The sequence below is a fragment of the Amblyomma mixtum genome, chromosome 4, assembly GCF_055824585.1.
Source record: "Amblyomma mixtum isolate Tamu chromosome 4, ASM5582458v1, whole genome shotgun sequence".
Taxonomy (NCBI): domain Eukaryota; kingdom Metazoa; phylum Arthropoda; class Arachnida; order Ixodida; family Ixodidae; genus Amblyomma; species Amblyomma mixtum.
The window spans coordinates 130,518,122-130,538,862 of record NC_143015.1 but is presented as its reverse complement, the minus strand read 5'-3'; the positions used below and the strand labels follow the sequence as shown (position 1 = coordinate 130,538,862).

Sequence of the window (20,741 nt, the reverse complement as noted above, 5' to 3'; positions counted from 1 at the left end):
ACTGCGATCATATTGTTTGGAGCCCCAGGTTGCTCGAAAATGACGTCAATGCACAAGTCAGTGTACCTTTCGCGCGATCTAGACAAGTGTGTTGAATACTGTACCAACTTGCCCTCATTAAGTGCACTGAGTAGGTTTTTTGCGGGTTGTTGATGAGGAACACGGGGCAAAGCATGAATAGTATGCCCCGAAACCAATCAAATGCGGTGTAGTTACAGTATAGGGGAACCCTATGTGCACCGGTGCAGTTATCAATTTTAATATAGCAGACTGATGCGCACCGATGTGGTTTATCGAACATGCTGTTAGGAACTCTGGGCGCGTAGAATAAAGCCCTGGTCAAAAGCCATGGAGCTTAATCTTGTTTTACACGAAAACTTTTTGCGTAGTACGAGAACACTGTCGTCGCTTGACTTGTTACACCTCACTGATTATTCTGTAAGTTCCGCTCATTGCGTAGTTCTCGCTTCGCGTTAGGGCCTCAAGTCGGTGTTATTGGTTCAGAAAAATGTGCCGCGTGTGAGGTCGTTCGACGGTGATTGCAATATGTGCAGTTACTTTTTTGTTTGTTTTGAGTTTTTTATTACGGAATTGATTTTCATGGGTCTATAGGCCTTTTCAGCAAGGGCTCCCCCGGGCATCGCCATACTGCCGGGTGGACTGTTGTGTGCACCTGCGTCTAGCGCGGTTGAAGCGACAGCGAAACCGATTTAGCGACACCCTAAAGAGTTGTTTCAACATCTCCTTTGCCCGAAAGAAAGGTATATAGGCTGCACACTGAGACGCGTAGAGCGCAGTAGCGTAGGGCTCAGACTTAGTTCCCCCCCCCCCCTCTGTTTGATCTTCAAGAAATTCCAATACAACATGACTGGTTTTGTATCTTCCCTCCTTTGAAATTCGGTCAGATTCGAACCGTTGACCCTCAGTGGCGGATTACCGCATAACCACCGCGACTAGCCGTTATCTGTTTGCTCTGAATTAATTTCTTTTTTCCTTGTGGAGCCAGTAACGGGTTAGGAGCCAGAACATTGCGCTAACAGCAGACCGTGTGTTCCAAAGACGCAGTTGTCATATGGGTGTGGTCTATATTCTTTCCCAAGGGTAGAAACTTGTTCGAGTCGGTAACTGTGATTCATGGTATGTGAGGTAGCCCAAAACGAGACAAGAGACAGAGAAAGACGCACACAACACAAGCGCTAACTTCCAGGTTCTTCACAGGCGCCTTGGTTGATAATTGTGTCAGAAAGCCCTCTATCTCCCTGACCAAAAGAGAGCTGACCTTCTTAAATAATCGCAGAGTCGTTTGTCCGTTGTTTCTCGTTCACCCCATTTTTATTATTTTTTCCGGGCGCATCCGCCTGCTTGCCGCTCGGGTCACGTTCATCTTGGTCGCCTAGGTCTCTGTCAGTCGGAAGTTAGCGCTTGTGTTTTGTGTGTCTTTCTCTGTCCCTTGTCTCGTTTTGCGCTACCTCCCATACCTGTATTCTTTCATTCTTTTTTCTTTTAGTGCGAAAGCACTATTGGCCTTCTGACCTGGAAAATGCCGATGTGTGGTGAAGTCTCTGAAGTTAGTCACGTGATGCGGGAAATGGCGAGAAATAAAGACATTTAATGATTGTGACCTTGGCTAACCAGGAGAAATAGAATAAGTATTGCCGCGACTGGGTTTCGAACCCACGGCCCCACGAACAGATCAGCTTCGTTGGCCACTGCATGAAAGCACTATGCTATTTTTTTGTTCTTTCAACAAGCGATCACACCTCGTGTAAAATAGCAACACACTCTCGCGCTGTGCTCTGCACGTCGTCGTCTTCATCAACTTCCATCAAGTCCCGAAAGGAAAGGAAATTCGTTTTCAATCACCCTTTCAAGTACGTGGCGCTGGTACCCACGAACCACAAGAACCACAACAACCACAAGAACCTGCCTTTGCGAAATATTTCGTGGTTAGCAATGCTAAAACGCCAGCATTTTTTTTTTTTGAAAAAAAAGGGGGGGGGGGGGGGGGGGGGTTCTAGTACTCGAACAGGTGCGCGGCGGCGCTCGACATCCGGTTTCGAAGGCAATTATCACGAGTTGCAATGACCCACTGTGACAGCTGCTGATGCACTGAAAAACCGCCGCAATAGCGACTTGCTCCACTAATCTAGGCCGCTTTAAACCTGCCGGAGCTCCAAATCCACCGCGGGTAAAAAGCAAAGCTAGACTAATGCCTTTACTGGCGCATAGATGCACATGGCTTTTTATTCGGCCTGCAGCATACGGTTCTATGCCCCGATACTTTTCCTGTGCCCTGTGTGCACTTCTGCTCATCGTAGTCATTCTGCACGCCTTTCTGTCGTAAAATCATTACGAAATGTCCTTTCTTTTCAAATGAAACGTACAGAGTCCGCCGTGTACAGTCATAGGTTATTTAATAAGGATCACTTTATAAATGTCTATAGCCTTTTTTTTTAGCGAGGAGCCTAAATGAAATACGCGAGCCTAGCTAAGCGTTTGGTTCCTCTATTGGGTGTAAGTGATCACCACATCATAAATCGTTTATTGGTCTTGTCCGGCCGAAGCGAAACATATCGCCTTCCCATTACAATGAAGAGGAAAACGTTTTTCATCTTATGAACCGAATAGTAACACAATAGAGCGTTCATACGGACCAATGCCTTTCTCCCTCTCGTCTAAGCATCACGTAGTAAAAATGCTGCCGAAAATGAAAAAGAAAACCATAATATTAATGATAAATAAAATACCCGGGTACCGCATGTAACGCCGGGGTTGATGCACTAATATCAACACGTTTCACATAAGTTCACTTAACAAGATTATATGAAGGCTGCATGAGTTCGCGTTCGGCATAAAAAAGGTAAAACAGCCCAGTTCCCCATGAAGTACGTGGAACCGAAGTTTTAGCTGGTATTTAAGTTGAACTTATATGGGCTCATTGGCGTCATTCATTAAGTTCGGTCATTATCTATCCATTCGGATATCCCTGCGCTTCTGTGAGACGGCATGCAGTTCTTGAATACGCCGAGCCACAGCAAACTATGCAGACGTAGTCAGAAGTGGGGCGGTAAGCAGTCGTGAACTGCAGCAGACGGCGTAATGGTCGGAACAGGCGAATGAACGAGCGAAAGGTGAAGGTTGCACGAGAAAGAATACGATATAAAAATAAAAAAGTGCTTGAGCGAGCGTAGCAGCTGGGCATGAATTCTATTGTCCGGTTGATTCAGGGCTACGTGAAAAACAGAAGAGAGTAATAGTTTTAGGAGTTTTTTTAAAATATGCCTTTGAAAACTGTCTAATGGAATGAGGATTTTTACCGATGCACTCATTTTCTCCTCTAGGCGTGATTAGTACCGTATGTGACGCCGTGGTTGATACACTAATATGAACGTGTTTCACATAAGTTCCACTGAAGACGACGATATGGAGGCTGCAATAGTTCTTGTTCCACATAAAAAAGTGCAACGAGCCTCGTTCCAGATGACATATGTAGAACAGAGGTCGTAGCTGGAACCGATGTGGAATGAAAAATGTTTGTAGAACCGAGATTAAGAGCGCAGCAAACAAGAAATGACATTTGCCGACTGCGATCTGAAAAGAGAATCTATACCAAAGGCAACGACGCTAAAAGAGCAAACGGACAAAAGTACGGCAAAGTACGCATCTTAGATGACTCATTCTTACAGTTTGCCAGCAAATGCCTACGGCCTGCGGAAGAATTTCACCTTTGATCCACAGGCCATTTTCTTCATGTTTCCGCGTCTCGAGTAGATGGTCATGTTTCATTTATCTGTTGCTAGCGCTCCCAAGAGGAAATTTCGTCACTATTATTGCACTATTCCATCCTTGTAGACATAGCATGCGTGCGCGTGTGACATTGAGACTGGGAATCGAACCCGTGACCTCGTTCTCGGCAACAGCTGGCCGTCTTCTCAGGCGCCGAACGCGAGTGTCGCCATAGATCGCGATTTTAGGCGACAAAGCTATTCCACCTCTAGCAAAAAAGGTCGTTTCTGACGAGAGCAAACCCGTGGCGTGGGAGATGACCTACTATCGCCGCGCTGGGTGAAAAACCTGCTGCGACTTCCGCCGCTGCTCTGTTGCGACGGCGAAGCCTGTTCTTTTTCTATTGCATACTTTTTCGTCCGTCCTCATTGGATGCGGCGAAGTCACACACCCGCTGTATAACTGGATCACTGGGAGAATAATGAAAAGTTTAGAACAGAATCGATTTTGATGAATCCTAATAATATGGCAGATCTCGCTGCGCTTGTTGCATGGAATGGTTTGTTTGGTTTATGGGGTTTAACGTCCCAAAGCGACTAAGGCTATGAGAGACGCCGCGGTGGAGGGCTCCGGAAATTTCGACCACCTGGGGTTCTTTAACGTGCACTGATATCGCACAGTACACGAGCCTCTAGAATTTCTCCTCCAAAGAAATTCAACCGCCGCGGCCGGGATGCGTGTTCGCCAAATGCAGCCGGTACAGCCAGCGATGACAGCGCCGCCCACCGGCAGGTAGCAGCCACATTAAGGCTGGTTATAAATATTCATTCAGAACGACGGCTTGACATCGCCGCTATGGCGCAGTGGATTAGAGGCACGTGTTGCGTATGGAAGGTCGGCCGTTCGAATCCGCTCTCTGTACTGTAATTTTATTGCTTTTTCAATTTCATTTTTTTCAATTTTTTCCCTTTTAGGTCGCAAATCGTGATGCTTAGTGGCATATAACGCCGTTTAAGAGGATATATTATCCCTTTTAGGTAAGCCGTTGTGACAATCTTCAGTCACCGTGATCAATTCACCGTGGTTTCAAGCCTTGTCGCTGTACAGGCTGCAGTTGGCGAATACGCGGCCGGGATCGAACCCGCGTCTTTCGGTTCAGCAGCCGAGCACCATAACCACTGAGCCACCGCGGCGGCTGTTGCATGGAATGATTTTTGGGGTGGTTTAACGTCCGAGAGCGACTCAAGCTATGAGGGAGGCCGTAGTGGAGGGCTCCAGAAATTTCTACCACCTGGGGTTCTTTAATTGGCACTGACATCGCACATTACACAGGCCTAGAGCATTTCGCATCCATCGAAATGCTACCACAGCAGTTGGGATGCATCGAATGAATTCTGTCCACGTCAAACTATGCATTCCGCATGCCGACTCTAATGGCAGGACAGTGGGTGGTATTAGCTCTCTTTCTTTTTACGGTACTGTATTTTCTCCCAATAACTGTGCTTGGTATTGAACTCTAAGTTCCCGCAGAGTCAGCCATATGATGTTGCGGTTAATAGAGAAGAAAAACATTCCAACCTTTGTTTATATCTTGAAGCTCTCTGCATCGTTCGAGAAAGCCGCTGACCCGATCTTTAAATGCCGTAGTGACACTGGCGTTAAACCGAGGCGGATGTTAAAGGGCGATACTGATATTCAGAGACAGAACTGGCTTGAAGCCATTCGTCTTTTTTTTTTTTCTTCCACCCAGACGGCAAAAGCCGGAGGAACTGTCTCCCGCACATGACAGCGCCTATTTATTTCGTGCTTGGATTAGAAGAGATGATGGTTTCAAAATCGCACAAAGGCTAACATGTCTTGAAGTTCATAGCAAGAGGTGTCGGTATACTGGTTTAGGTTCAGTGCTGAGATGTAACCGTCTTGTGTTCGCCTTAGGTTTGTTCGTGCATGGTTGGGTTTTCACTTTTTTTTTTTACTGTGGATGTCTGCTTCTAGCAGTAATCTACTTATTGATGGCAGCTTCTTATAGGCAGGACTGTAGACAAGGAAAATTATATATAAAAAAAGTAGCCGTCGAAAGTGCCAGACGGACAGCATACTACGGCTGTCGATCAGATGTCGCCAAGGTGCACACTTCTCAAGTGCAAGAGCAGAAGATCAGTATTATAAGATAGGAAAGAAAGCACGATAAGCTTGCCACGATCTTAGCCGGCGTTTTTTCATGCTCCACCCCTGTGCCTTGCGTGCTGAAGTTGGTAAGCTTTCAACACATGACAATGAACGCATCAAAACACGTTTACGTTTACTGGCAGATATAATCAGCAAAAAGATCAATTAACTTTGCATTCATATTCTACGTACACCACTCTCCTTCCCCAGTGGAGGGAAGCTAAAATTTCACATTTGCTCTCACTTTATTTACGCTGGTTCGCCCCGCCGCGGTGGCTCAGTGGTTACGGCGCTAGGCTACTGACCCGAAAGACGCGGGTTCGGTCCCGGTCGCGATAGGTGAATTTCGATGAAGGCGAAATTCTAGAGGCCCATGTACTGTGCGATGTCAGTGCACGTTAAAGAACCCCAGGTGGTCGAAATTTCCGGAGCCCTTCACTACGGCGTCCCTCATAGCTTGAGTTGCTTTGGGACGTTAAACCCCAATAAACCAATAAACCAAACTACGCTGGTTCAATAAAAGTTTTCGTCGTTTTGAACGAAGTGTCGGCTCGTGTTCAGTGTCTCTGGTGTTTTGCTGCTGAGCCCGAAGTCGTGGGGTCGAATCCTGGCCACAGCTGCTGCATTTCAGTGTAGACGGAATATAAAAACGGCAGTTTGCCTTGCGATTTCAGTGTACATGAAATAACCCCATGTAGTCGAAACTAATCCGGATCCCTCCACTACGACGTCATTAACAGCTGACATGCAGCTTTAGGAGCAAAAATTGGGGGATACCTATTGCTCTTGCCCACACAGACAAGGACACTGTTTGCGCTTTCACAATCACAATCATTATGTGAACGATCACGCCACGTAGTACCTATGAAGCCTTCCTTTATCCAAGCCATACGAACGTATCTGCGTAGCGTAGCGGTAGAGTGTCTTGACTCGCAACCCGAGGGCCAGAAGTTCCAGATCCGCCGCTGGTGTAGCTGGCGCCATCTATGGGAGCCTCTCGTAATCGACTGCCTTAATTTTTCCTTCACGCCGACGGCAACGCCGACACCGGCTTTTCTGCGACACGGGGCCTAAACGTTTTCGCGTAAAAGCAGCAGGTACCATACCACACTATGTACAGTTATCGCAGTAAAAGTGCTTAGTGTAGAATTGAACGTTCTTGCTGACAAGTGGAAATATTGTCGTTCACCCAAAAACAGCCATTCGCCGCTCAGTCTACCTAATGAAACAATAAACGTGCATGTATTAGGGCAGGCAAGTGTGCATGGTAAGTGCGATCGCACCGGGACCTCGCGGAGCGCTGAAATTCAGCAGCTGTGCGAGCAAGTGGAAGGCCGGTTCAGCGCGAAGCGAAACAGATGAAATACGATAGCTTTCAGCCCACATTCGTTCGTGCTAGGTTCGCCCCCGGAGCAGTAATTCAGTACTTCTGAGGTGGGGAACTCAGAGTTCCGCGAACTGCGTATCCTGCAGGGGATCTCTCGATGCGATGCACAAGCTTGGCTGAACTGCATGCGAGGATGTTCTCTACGCCTAACTGAGAGGTAGCTGCATTAACTAACTTGTACGAGAGCTGGGGCTTCGTTCGCCTTATAGGTGAAGCACTAGCATAGAACACGAACTCGCTGCAACCGAATCACTTTAGCTGAGGGGGATTATGGGGTTTAGTGTCCCAAATCGACTCAGGCTACGAGGGACGATGTAATGGAGAGATACGGATAATTTATACCACCTGGGGTAGAAATTACAGAAACAGAGGATGGGTTTCTAGCATTTCGCCTCCATCTAAATGAAATCTCAGGGGCCGGGACAAACCCGCTTCTTTCGAGGCAGCAGCCAAGCATCATAACCGCTGAGCCACCGCGGGGGCTACTTGAGCTGAAATTGCGCCTTTTATTAACAAGTGCTCCACGCTGTGTCAAAATATTGCTTCTTTAAATGTGACTTGAGCGAATTTCTGTAAGAAGCTGTGATTCTGAAATTTCGTATCATCCACCGAGTCTCTGGAAGCTCAAAGCAGCAGAGTCCGCGCTCTTTCCAGAAATGCACGTGGATTTCAAAACTTCACAATGCGAGTGGCAGGTTTGCGTGGCAAACGTAGTGCGGTGGATGAGACGCTGTTCAAGGCAAGGGTGTTTTACCGTTCAAAAGACCACCCGTCATGCCTAACATCAGGGCTAGAAGAAACAAGGACATGGTAGTTGGGCGGTGCCCCTGGGTAGGCGGTAAGTCCGTCAGTCTTTTGACCATCATTGGAGGCAACTGGCTCGTGATAGCCTTTGTTGTGACTTTGTCGTTGGTTTTCAAAGCATTTCGCCTGAAAACATGTCTCTGAGCTCCTCTGTAACCTCCAATTGTTCTCTTCTGTCTCCACAGCTTGAAGACTTGACCACAAGTCCTTTCGGTGGGGCCTACGTAGTCGACCAAGACCCGTGGGCTACATCGTCTTTCTGCTTGGACCAGCAGCTGCCAGCATGCCCGGCACAAGTCACGTGCCTTCGGTGTCGGCCCTGCAGCCTCCCCACGACGAAGGTGGCCACAACGGTGGCCACCCGGCCAAGGACCAGTACCGGGTGGTGGTCCTTGGAGCGGCCCGGGTGGGCAAGACGGCCATCGTGCATCAGTTCCTCTACGATGAGTTCCCCGTCGACTACTTCGCCACCGTCGAAGAGGTGAGTTCTCGGCAGCTACTGCCTTGAAAAAATATTGGGGTCATGGGCGCAAAATCACGGAGAGTGGATAAAGCGTAGGTTTGTATTGAATTCCATCTGTCCGTTATTGCTACAGTAATTTTATAGCCAATTTTACGTCCCAGGTTTTTAAAAACAGTTATTCTTCAGTTACTGCACTTTTTGTTCATTAGCACCTGTACAGGCGCGGACAAAAGTAAACGGAGCACGCAACTGTCTTCGAATATTTTTCACACGTCACCTAATTGAAATTTCCAGCAGTGGTGCGCGCATGCTGCTAGCGGAGGTTGGTGGGCTTTCTTGTAGACAAACGACGCTTCCTCATTACCAGTGGAGAAAGCGTGATTGCACTTCGAACGCAATAGCGTGCTCCGTTTACTTATTGCCGCGCCTGTACGTCCATACATGGATGACTACGCTAACGTATGGATATCACATAAGCTTCGGACATTATATTCCGTATACTATACTCCAACGCGGGCGGGAAGCGGACAACTGTTGTCCTAAACAACACTGTAGCGATACGCGAGGGGTTATACACAACAAAAAGGACAGTGAATAAAAAGTGCCCGAGCTCACAGTTTCTCGCGTGGGCGAAGGGCGGTAAGGAATCGAACAAGTTTATATTACACAAATGAACAATCTATTCAATGCAATAATGAGCTGCAGCTTCCTGAAGCAGCTCGGTAAAGGTGCCACGATGCCAAACACACAAAACTAACCAGCCGAGGCCGCCAAGGTCACTCTAATAGATGTCTGTACTGTTTTTGAAACATCGGCGAGTCTTTCTGAGGTGCCTTCAGTTCCTGTTTATTTAGCTGCTAATTTTTGTGAATTAGAGAAAAGCTTAGATTATATAATGGAGGACTTATAGGTCGTGGTTTATGCATCTCTAGTTGTAGAATCGCATGAATCGTTGCGCAGTGAATTTTAGAGCACATTAAGGAACCCAAAAGTGATCTAAATTAATCTAGAGACGTTCATGGCAAAAGGCAACCTTCATTGTGTGTTTGGCATAAGGTTGATTTTCCGCACGCCAGTATTTATTCCCGCTAGTGCTCCGTCCTTGTACACTATTCGGGCAGACAGCATTATTTATGAAACTTGGATTTCAGCTGTGAAAGGAAATGTGATAGTAGAGTGCCCATTTTCAAACGACAAGTCCCGCGCTGCGTCGCACAAATTTCCGTTTATGCCCAAACAAAACGTTCAAGAACTCCGCTTTCACTCAGAGCATTAACCAGGACGCTTGTTTTTGTATTGGTCGCGTAGAGAATTCCCCGTTCGGCAAACTCGAAATTGATACACCCGCCAGCTGCTGAAAACTGCTTCTTGACGTTTGTATGTTATTCGCGTGGTCCGTCCACCATCGCTCGATGTCGCACTTATAACCCTGAGATCCCATCTTTGCCGGCGACTTATTACATGCCCGTCGGAACCCGAATGCACGTGCCCCTAGTAGTGGGAGAAAAAGACAGATGCCCAGAACTGGGTCGTTGGTCTCTGCCACTCTTCCAGGGCCACATATCTCTTTCCCTCTCTTGCTCATGGTTGTACATGCGTATGCGGCTATCAGGCAGCGATAGGATGTTGACATTTTATTCCAGGAAGGGCCACCCATTTATCAGCTCTCGAGGCAGAGAAAACAGAATTAAGATATCGCTACAAGCGCTTCGTGCCCTGGATATACGGGGACCTGTACAGTCGTAAAAGAGTTACTAGGCGCGTTTAATCGGTCTGTTTTGATCGGCTGGCCGCTGACAGCCGTGTGGGGTCACCGGAGCGATGAAACGGGCCTGCACGTGTTTGCCTGGAACGCTTCTGGCCTTGCTTTTGTCCGCTTTGAACCGGAATAACTGAATTGAGATCAGGTATCTCTTCTCTCTGTGGCCTTTTTGTCTAAACGCATGCGCACAGTATTCACAAAAAGCGCCAAGGCAAAAAAAAAAAGAAATGTCGAGTAGGTGTGCTATTCAAGGTGCATCCGCCTCAGTTTCCAAAACACCCGCACGCACGCACACGCGCACACGCACACACACACACACACCACACACACACGCACGCACACACACACACACACACACACACACACACACACACACACACACACACACACACACACACACACACACACGTACACACACACACACACACACACACACACACACACACACACACACACACACACACACACACACACACGTACACACACACGTACATACATACATACATACATACATACATACATACATACATACATACATACATACATACATACATACATACATACATACATACATACATACATACATACATACATACATACATACATACATACATACATACATACATACATACATACATACATACATACATACATACATACATACATACATACATACATACATACATACATACATGCATGCATGCATGCATACATACATGCCGTACTGGTAACGTTCAAGACGTCACAAACGCACTGTTGACCGTAGAGATCTCCTACACTGTGGTGGCGGAAAAGACACTCAAACTGATTTCAGCAGACAAACAATGCAACACGTATGTGCAGTTTGGAATAATTTAGAGTTACATGACAGCACAAGTTGCCTTAAATTATTTCAACCTCTACAAAACACCGGAGTTTCTAACCTACCGCAAAAAACCGACTTCACTTGGAGCGAAAACAATCAATTGACGCCCTGAAAACGTTTCACAGTAGAACGCCAGTACACAACAACAGGCGCTGCGTAAGTACCATAGGAGAAGGGGTATAGGGAAATATTTATTAAAATATCACGGAAAGCTGGACTCTGCCAACAGAGCCGGCTGCTCTCGAAGATTTGGGTCTATGAAACAACACAATGGAACTTGTAAACGGTATGTACTGCATGACAGGATAAATAAGAAAAAGGGAACCATGCGGACATTATCTAGTTTACTTGCATTGCGGACAACATATTGAAATGCGTAGCGCTATATTGGCTCCACCTTCAGTTTGGTGTGCATTCCAAACAGATAGTTATTCAAGAAGCTCAAATATCTTGGCTACACCCGGTAGTTTGAGCACCGCAAAGCAGGCTCTGAAACAAAATCAGTAGAAAAGGAAAAAAATTAGGGAGCGTGAAATAAACGAAACGGACATCTCCACTGGATCTCTACCGACGCCTAAGTTAATCTCGATGCGTAATCCCCGCCTGCAGCAAATAATACTGAACGCGTTTACGCTGCTTTCAAAGTTCGCGCCTCGCACCATGAAGCGAAGTAATTTGAAGCGCCTTTGAAGTCTGTACTGCTTATCAAAGGTTTCGAAGGGACCGTCTTATTTTTGCTCTCTTCGTTGCAACAAAACTTCCAAGGGCAAACACACCTTTTGATCACAAAGTGGTATGTGTGCGCTACTATCTCTCGTTGCGTTGATTCATTTAGGAAGCCATTCCTACCGTTCACGGTTCAAAGTATTGCCCCTAACAAATTGCCTCCTAGCGCATGTCTGAAGCGCTTGCTTTATGTCGATTTGAGGAGTACTTGAACACTGGTATACACTGAAAAGGACGCGCTGAAATGCGAAAAAAAAACGAAAAGAAGCTGATCTAGGTTCGGATACGAGCCATATCTGACGCTGTTTGATGAAATGAATCGTCTTTCACAAAACAATGCTGCATAAGTACTTTACGTCTAGTTACCATCTCTAATGTATTGGAGAGATGTATTGGAGAGATGTTGGTTAACTTCCAAGTCTCCACTACAGCCAAAGCGAATGCGAACATGCGACATAGAGGATGGTCTTCAAATACGAGAATCTGGTCTAAAAGACAATTTCATGAAATTTCTGCGGCCTTGACCACATAGCAATACTGCTAAGACATCGCTTGATACGTCCAGTTTTTAAGGGAATGTAGCAAGGTGGAGTGCATTTGTAATAAGGCAGTAATTACTGATTAGCATCCACTAAAACGCAACCATGCAGCGTCGAAGGAAAGGTATACAGCTTTCACAAACCTTTGCAGTTGACGAAATATCAGAATCAGTACACTAGAACACATGAGTAAAGCTAGTCGTCTGCAGCTTTTACAGGGCATTAGAAATGGAATAATCGAACAACAGCAACTTCATTATGCAAAGCCTGTCAGTAAACACAAAGGAAGGAACACACAACATTTCGCTTTCGGAAATATTTTCTACAACAGAATCGCACATGAATAGTTTTTTTTTTGGTACTGTAAACAGAACAACCTTGTTGAGGTGTTGCAATCAACAAACTTTGCATGAGATGGAATTTTTTTGTTCTCGCATAAACTAGCTAAACTCTAAGCAGTGTTTACAACTCACTGTCATATTTGTATCTACATCAAATTTCTGCATTCTGTGATGTATGTGCTACACTCAGATATTTGCGGCAGCGATTTATTCGCTTGCATGTAAATTCAAAGGTGCGGTTGTTCTTTTTGTGTTAGTTAATGCGCTAGCCCCAGAATTTACATCTTTAAATTAACATTGCTACGACCTGAAACCTATTCGTGAGTTTGTTTGTTTTTTGCATTGTCATGCCTTGTCCCTATTTCACCCCTCCAACTAAGGCCAGTATTTTGACCTCGGGTGTACATAAATAAATAAATAATAAATAAATAATTCATGGATAGGTGGTGGATCCGGGTTCGTTCCCTTACCAGGAAACAATTCTTTAACTACGAAGTTTCTGTGAAAGCTGCAAAACTTTCCTTTCTGGCCGTATGGCTGCGCTTGGGTGGATGCTAATGAATAATTCCTTCCTCACTGAATCGCTCTGAAACTTCGCCGGCATTAAGTTTTGTTCCCCTTTCTTTTAATCTTGCTCTTCCCGGCAGCCATTCATTTGTTCTCGAAGTTTTAGGTCGATCCGTGGCTTGAAAGCACACCTCCAAACAGTACTGTGAAAAGTTCACACCACCTCACTTTCGATCCAAGACGCTCGGCAAACGAGAGGATTTATCGCTTCCAAATCCCAACCACCTGCCTTCTCTTTGTCAGACCCCGCAGGTTCTTTTGAGGGGATTATCGCAATTTCCCGGGACTGAATCCGCGCCACCGCATTGAGAACAAAGGCTCCACTGAAGAGTTTTCAGAGTTTGAGGCTAAACGGAATAGAAAAGGGCAGCTATCGCACTACAGACTCTCCTGAATAGAAAACGAAGTAAGTGAAGCTCAGCTTTCCCTTGCTCCGCTCCCGGGCGCCAAAGGTCAAGGTTGAGCGGTGGGGAGCGGAATAAACCAAGACACGCTTCAAAGAGTGCGAAAGCTAAGCTTCGGCTTTTATCCTTTCCTGCTCCTCATTTCATTTTGTCCGGGCTTTGAGGCAACCAAGCGAGACGCAGGTGAAGTGCACTCAAGCGGGGCGATGCCTTCTAGACTGTACCGGGGGAATTGTAAAGTGAATCTTCCAGAACTTTTCTTTTGTGTTCGCAGTTCGCCCGATAAGATTTATCTGTTTGTGATTTTCCTTCCTCCCGAATGGGGTGAGTTTTAGAAGAGCGCGTGTTCAATGAGGTGAGCTTACTTTGACGAGACGTTCTTTTGAGCACGGACGCAGAACCATGTGACAGTGATGGTGCAATAGATACTGGAAAATGGAATGGGGTCGTCACGCAGTTGTACTTTCGATTGCAAAAATCAAGAAATTATAAATTTATAGCCTTCCTTTTTATACTTGGCTCGTTTGTGAGCACTGCTCGAAAAGAGACGGTGCTGTAGAGAATGCCTGTCACGACAAGTGCCGGTATTTCTTCGCTGAGACGAAGAGTTGAGCCCACCAGGACATAACCGGAGACTGAGCGACAGCCTAACGAGTCTTGCAGGAACTTATTGTTCGGGGAATCTTCTTTCTGTCGTAGCGATTACCAGAGCTTCTGAGAAGTTTGGACTGCTTTCTCTGAAGGATCATTCTGGCGGGAAAAAATTTAAAAAAATCGGGCAATCCCTCCTTCAAAGGATCTGCTGAGGACACAGAATGTGAATGTATACAGGCGCGCACAGATGGAGTTGAGAGCGGAGGCTATGTGCTGCCGAAAAAAAAAGGCCTTAGAGCTCTCTCACAGCGTTCATGACCACCCCTTGTATACTTTGCTCCGCAAGAGAGCCGGCAAAGAGACGGCTCTTTATCCGGCTAGCAGTATATCTTGCCCGTTATGACATTAGGGCCGCCCGCGTCGAGTGATTTAGCGCCCAGGGAGACGGAGAGTCGCTTCACGCCAGCTGCAAACGTCTCCCGTGACATATGCGCCGGTGGCAGAGTAGGCGCTGAGATAGACACCTGTGTAGAATAGCCGGATGAGGAGAGGAGCGACCGTCACCTCGTCGACGCGTCAGCAAAAGGGGGATGAGTCATCCTAGCGAACGTCGCAGCGCACTCGAAGCGTTGTTTTCTTATCGTTGCTGCTTAAAACTTACTTTTGAAGTGGAATAAAAGCTCACGAATAATAACATAGTTCCAGTAGGTGACCGTTTGCCAGTTCTTGTGTTGGTGTATTATATTCGTAATTCATGATTAATTTTATTAATGTATCAAATCACACATCACAGCTTGTACCTGTCCGCTTAAGCATGCGTACTTGTATGCGGACAGGGCAATCCATGTCTGTATATAAAACAAAAATGCATAAATACAGTGCAAAACTTCATCATTAAAATTGCTTCAAAACATCGAGGTAATTGAATATGCCTAACTGAAAAGCCATTTTTTATTTATTTATTTATTTATTTATTTATAGATACTGCGATCTTGTACAGATCATAGCAGGGTGGGACAAAACAAAATACACAATCACAGCGTGCATAGAGATAGACATTGAGTGCCTTTTTGGGTTTTCCTGGAAAACTGGGGTAGCGAGTTATATTAGCACCGCTGATTAAGTATTGGTTCCAGGGAGTTAAGCCAGAAACTGAAGTTGAAGGCTAGGTGGTGGCTCAGTCTATCAGCTCGAGCCTCGTTGAATAGGCCACATGGCCTAATTGCATACTGTGTAGAGCACGCAGAGAAAACAACAAAACACGCTTGCCCGAGTACATCGGATCCGTTTAAGACCCGTTCGTCGTTTTGTCGTCCAAAATCGCGGAATCTAATCCTAGCGCCGGTGGCGTGCATTTCGAAGTGGTCGAAGTGCGGAAAGGACGGATTGCCGTCGAACGTTAAAAAAACCCCAGGTGGTTGAGATTAATAGCCACGTGATATTTCGGGACATTAAGCCCACACATCATTTCAATTTCAACTCAGTTCTGCTTGTGCCGCGAATAAAAAAGTACAATAAGTGGGCGTAGTGCATGCAGAGAAGGTCCCAGTGTTAGAGACTGAAAAAAGGACCTGCTGTTAATAGTAAATAAAATGAGTCACCATACTTAACTGACTGACCATTACTGAATAATGAACTAACTACTTACATGTCTAATTAGGCACGTTCTTTTTCCTTGTTTACGCAGTTCCACACGGGCGAGTACGAGCTGAACGGCGCCTCGCTGACCCTGGACATCGTGGACACGAGCGGCAGCTACCCGTTCCCAGCCATGCGTCGGCTAGCCATCTCCACGGCGGACGCGTTCATACTGGTCTACGCCATCGACGATCCGGAGTCGTTCGAAGAGGCGCGCCGCATCCACGACCAGATCGTCGAGCTAAGGTCCGCCAGGGCTCCCGTGGTCGTCGTCGGCAACAAGTGCGACCTGCCCACAGCCATGCGTCGCGTGAGGCGCGAAGTCGCCGAGACCATCATCTCCATCGACTGGGAGCACGGCTTCGTCGAGTCCTCGGCCAAGGAGAACATCAACATCCTGGGCATCTTCAAGGAACTGCTGGTGCAGGCCAAGATCCCGTACGACCTCAACCCGGCCGTGGTGAACAAGAGGCGCCGCTCCCTGCCCGTGTACCCGACCAGCCCTACGATCAAGGACAAGGCGCTGCTCAAGAGGAACAGCTGCGCTGTCTCGTAGCTGCGCCATGGCGGCCATTAGCTATCCTCTTCTATCGCGGACTTGAGCTATCTGCGTGCTAACGACTGTGATGTATCTGTAACCTGTGCACTTATACATAGCCGAAGCAACAGCGAAGAATGGCTGCTGTGTTTTGTCACGGACAATGCTACTGTGCACACCGCGTTCATGAACAGCCCGTCCTGCCAGACTGAGCTCTTCGTGGGAACATCAGTGCAGCGCTTGCGCGCCACACCAACAGAGTGACGGGTGGGGCTGCCTAATGGAAGACAGACGCTCTTTATCGGCGCCTGAGTAGTGCTTGCCAGGACAGTGTGTCACCCGTGTCCGAGGAGGTCAGCTCGAGTACGGATGACATTTGCTGTGTCGTTCACGACGCTTAGCGAACTACTTCCGTACCGAGCTCTCTGGAGCGAATAACCTTTGCGCAGAGACACAGAAGTGATGCAGCGACGGGTTAGCTTCGCCGCGCTTGTGAAACAAGTGTATAGCTATAAAGTGCGAAGCGCTCCGAAATCTGCCTATAGTCCATGCCAAGGCCTTCGTCGAATATTCCACCACGTCACGGTTCTGCGACAGTCATTCAAAGGTGAACCGAAATTGCAGAGCATTCTCCGTCGACAACTCTTGCACACTGCAGAGCAATGTTCGGAGAAGGCCTGCTTTTTCAGGAGGCGTTAAACAAGAAAGTGACCCATTTGAGGCGAGAATCACGCGAATAACAAGCACCGTAATGCCAGCATGAAATAGTGCGGACATTTTACATAGTATCGGCGTGGACCTGGAATGACACATGCGAGCCATCTTGTGGCGCCGTGGTTCATCTACCCCGAGAAGACAGCCAAGACCCGCGCCAGTCTCAACGAAAGACTGAACTCTGGAGTGTGAACGGGAACAGTGACAAGTACAGCACATCAAAACTGTTTTGACGCTTTTCAGTGTTAGTGAAACTGTGCATGTTTTGACGTCCATTTTCTCAGGACAATCTGAGAGTGACTGACGCGCCTACCTGCCAGCACACGCATAATAAAAAAATGCTAATGGGCATGAGTGGAAAATAACGCATTTATGAAGTGAGGCTGGGTTTCAGCAGAGGTAGAGATTTTGCGACTGATTTTGATGCTCCAACTAAGCGCCGAGAGCCACTTACGCTGCCGTAGTTTAAGGTGCAAACAAAAAGGAAAGAGGGAATGGAATGCCAATAGCGAAATCTCAGTTCTTGACGCACTTATACTGTTTGGCTTAAGGAAGGTAACTTTACACTTGAAAGCAACCAATCGCGGAGGCCGAGAACGGTTACTGTCGGAGCCGTGATGTCTGAACGAGAGCTTTAGCACACACGGTAGTTTAGGCATTTGATACGCAAGTGTGGAGGAAAAAAATGGCGGAGTGAGATTGTTTATAAAATATCTGCTTTCTTTTCTACCCTCATTCTGTATTAGGTCCCTAGCCTACCTCTTTCTTTTCTATAACCTGTAGAACTATCATGCACGTCTATACGATACTTATCCCCCCGTTAATAACCAACACTAGACTAGTCTACCATCTACAGACGTTATCTAGTCCTTACCTTCATAGAGTAAAGATTGGAGTCTCAGTCTTTCCCACCAACCTGATATTCCTGTATCCTCTGGTTGGCCTTGTAAGCTCTTGTAGACACTCTTAGATTTAGAAACATTGGAACGTTTTGAATGTCTTTCTAATCGTACAACTGCTACTTGTCTGCCATCTACACAAAAGACCCGCCCAGGAACAAACAATTTAACGAACTCTGAGACGGTTTTGTAACACGCCGCCTATTACGGCTTCCCTTTTGTCCCATCTCTGACGCCTTTTCTGAATGGTATACTTCCTTTTCGGACTCAACCATAACGACCACAACCTCCTGGCGTAGTATTCTCATCACCATGGACGTGCAATTGCGCAACTGTAGCTTTACAAGAACTGTAACTATTGAAAGAAGTTTCCGTAAATTTATTTAATTCTATGAAGACCCCTCTTACATCCGCCGGTATTTGCATTGATGAGAATTTGTTCGAGGTCTCAAAAGCAAAGAATCCGACCTATGAAGAAGAACATGTCTAATGATCTTCTAACGTGATCATAAGACATTAGAAAAGATTAGATTAGATCATTAGATAAGAAGATAGGCAGCCTTACGCCGACAAACTGAGTGAGCTAAACCAGCTCTACAGACGAGTAGCCTTCGTCGAAACGGCGTTTCAAGAATTAAAGCGGTTGCCATTTCTGCGTTTACGCAACCTCTAAGCCTGCGTTTAACTTAACTGCGGACATAGGCGGTGGAACTCGCGTTAAACATGGAGCCATCACAAAACCTCAGCGCGTACTAATGCCAAACTTGATTACAACAACGCTTTCACAATGTGCCTACGCTAGATGTTTTATCGGTGTATTTCTGTGTATTTAACTGTTCCGCACTCACTCCTCAAATTGAACTCTCTTTGAAATGTCAGAAAAAGAAAATATAGAAAAGGAAGTAATTAAAGCCTAAACAGACATATACTTCAAGGCAACTAGCTTGCAAACGAGTCATCGAAACAACTCAAATTAGCGAAAGCATATGTAAAATTACTACCAAGTAAAGATTACATTTACCACCAAAACGAAATGAAATTATTGTGAAACTGACAAGTTGTTTTCCTGAATCTGATTTTAATGACGTCATCAAGGTGAGGGAAATTTTACTGCAAGCTATATTTAGATAAAATGGAGATCTCTGCAAACACTATATGAGCATCATGAGATTCACAAAGCCTGAAAAATAAGTTTCTGACACTTCGAATAGACAGCTTCGAATGCGACGGAGATGCTTTTCAGTCATTTGTAGTCGGTGATCCAGTGGCGTGGTGTAGCGACTTCTGTGGCGATGGTTATTATACACACATAAACGACACAAACTCCCCTGATGCAATTGCCTGTATTTGTGATGCCGCACGTAACGCTGTCTTTCGGGCCTTCAGTGTGCTTATGTTGCTATAACTGTGTCACTTCGGTGTCTTGATGCCTGTGTCTTAAGCATCGTTTAATTTTTTGGATGTCAGCCGTTATCAGCACACACTTTGCGGGCTTGCTTGAATGCTACTAGTTAGGAACTAACACTTGTACTATTATGCTTCTAATTCTCTTTCCTCAGTTTCAATTATGTCCATTGAAATGAACTCGTGCTCAGGCGCAACGTTACGATAAAAAAAAAGCGCAGTTACTGTAACTTCCAGACTACAGAGAAATACACGCATATGTGTCTGCATATTAACGCCATAAAAATATTTAGGTCGCGGTGAAATTCACCAGACAATCCTGGCAACTCTTAAAGAGGTGGTGGATGTGGTTACAAATATGTAAAGTAAAAACTGTTCTGTAGTAGCTAGCCAATGAAAGTGGTGCAACTTGATGAGCAGAACATTCCTGCAACATGCACTGCAAAGATGTAAAGATGCATGTTCTCTGAAAAGTATCGAAACAATTTCTGTTTGATTACTGGCTCTTAACGCTACCTAAAACTTTCTTTTATTTCGTATACTTTCGTTTAATGCTTAAATGGGAAGAAAACGGTTTTGTGCACTGCTGCCATGAATTATATCCTTGTTGTGATATTTCTTAAAAGCTGTACTGTTGCAATCTTTTGTGCCGCTTGTTCTTTACGATGAGCGCATCATTCTTGCGCATATCAATGCGGAAAGAATTAGAAAAATTCTTCAAGTCGCCCCTAATGAGGAAAAACTTATTCTCATTAGTGTGCGGCTGAATCCGGCCAAAACAGGTCGTGTACCAAGGCGTTAAATAACTGACAATTTGACATTCTTTTATACTACCCTAAATGTATGGTGCAGCAGCAGTGAATACAACTTATAAGTTATGCGGATTCAATGCTGTTGCCACAGTTCGCAGAGTTTTTCACCGATGACTTTGATGACCCAAGCATTGTAATCTTGTTCAGTTTGTGCTTGCTTTGATGACGTAACGTCGCAACAAGCATCGTTCGATATTGTAAAAAAATAGGCTAGACGTTCTTGCGGTGTGTTGGTGCTGTTGTTGCTTAGGCTGTGATGCTCACCGTGCGAAGTCGATTGTTCCTTGTGAAGTTGTCGGTTATTATGAAACCCTGTCGACTAAGATTTTTTTTCGCCTCTATTCCTTTGTATCTTCGAATGATGCTGGTTTATTTTGTAAGCTCTTTGC

At 45.9% G+C, this 20,741-nt stretch overlaps 1 protein-coding gene across 2 annotated transcripts in view; it reads left to right on the top strand.

Annotated features, from left to right (window-relative positions):
* LOC149348220 (GTP-binding protein Rhes-like) overlaps positions 1 to 18,291 on the top strand; it is a 75,640-nt gene extending 57,349 nt beyond the window's left edge. For both annotated transcript variants that reach the window (XM_089588009.1, XM_089588008.1), the window contains 2 exons: positions 8,272 to 8,567; positions 16,035 to 18,291. In XM_089588009.1, coding sequence (XP_089444135.1) covers positions 8,370 to 8,567; positions 16,035 to 16,541 — 705 coding nt within the window. In that variant the 5' untranslated portion in view covers positions 8,272 to 8,369 and the 3' untranslated portion in view covers positions 16,542 to 18,291. The remainder of the gene's footprint in view (positions 1 to 8,271; positions 8,568 to 16,034) is intronic.
* Positions 18,292 to 20,741: the final 2,450 nt, after the last annotated feature.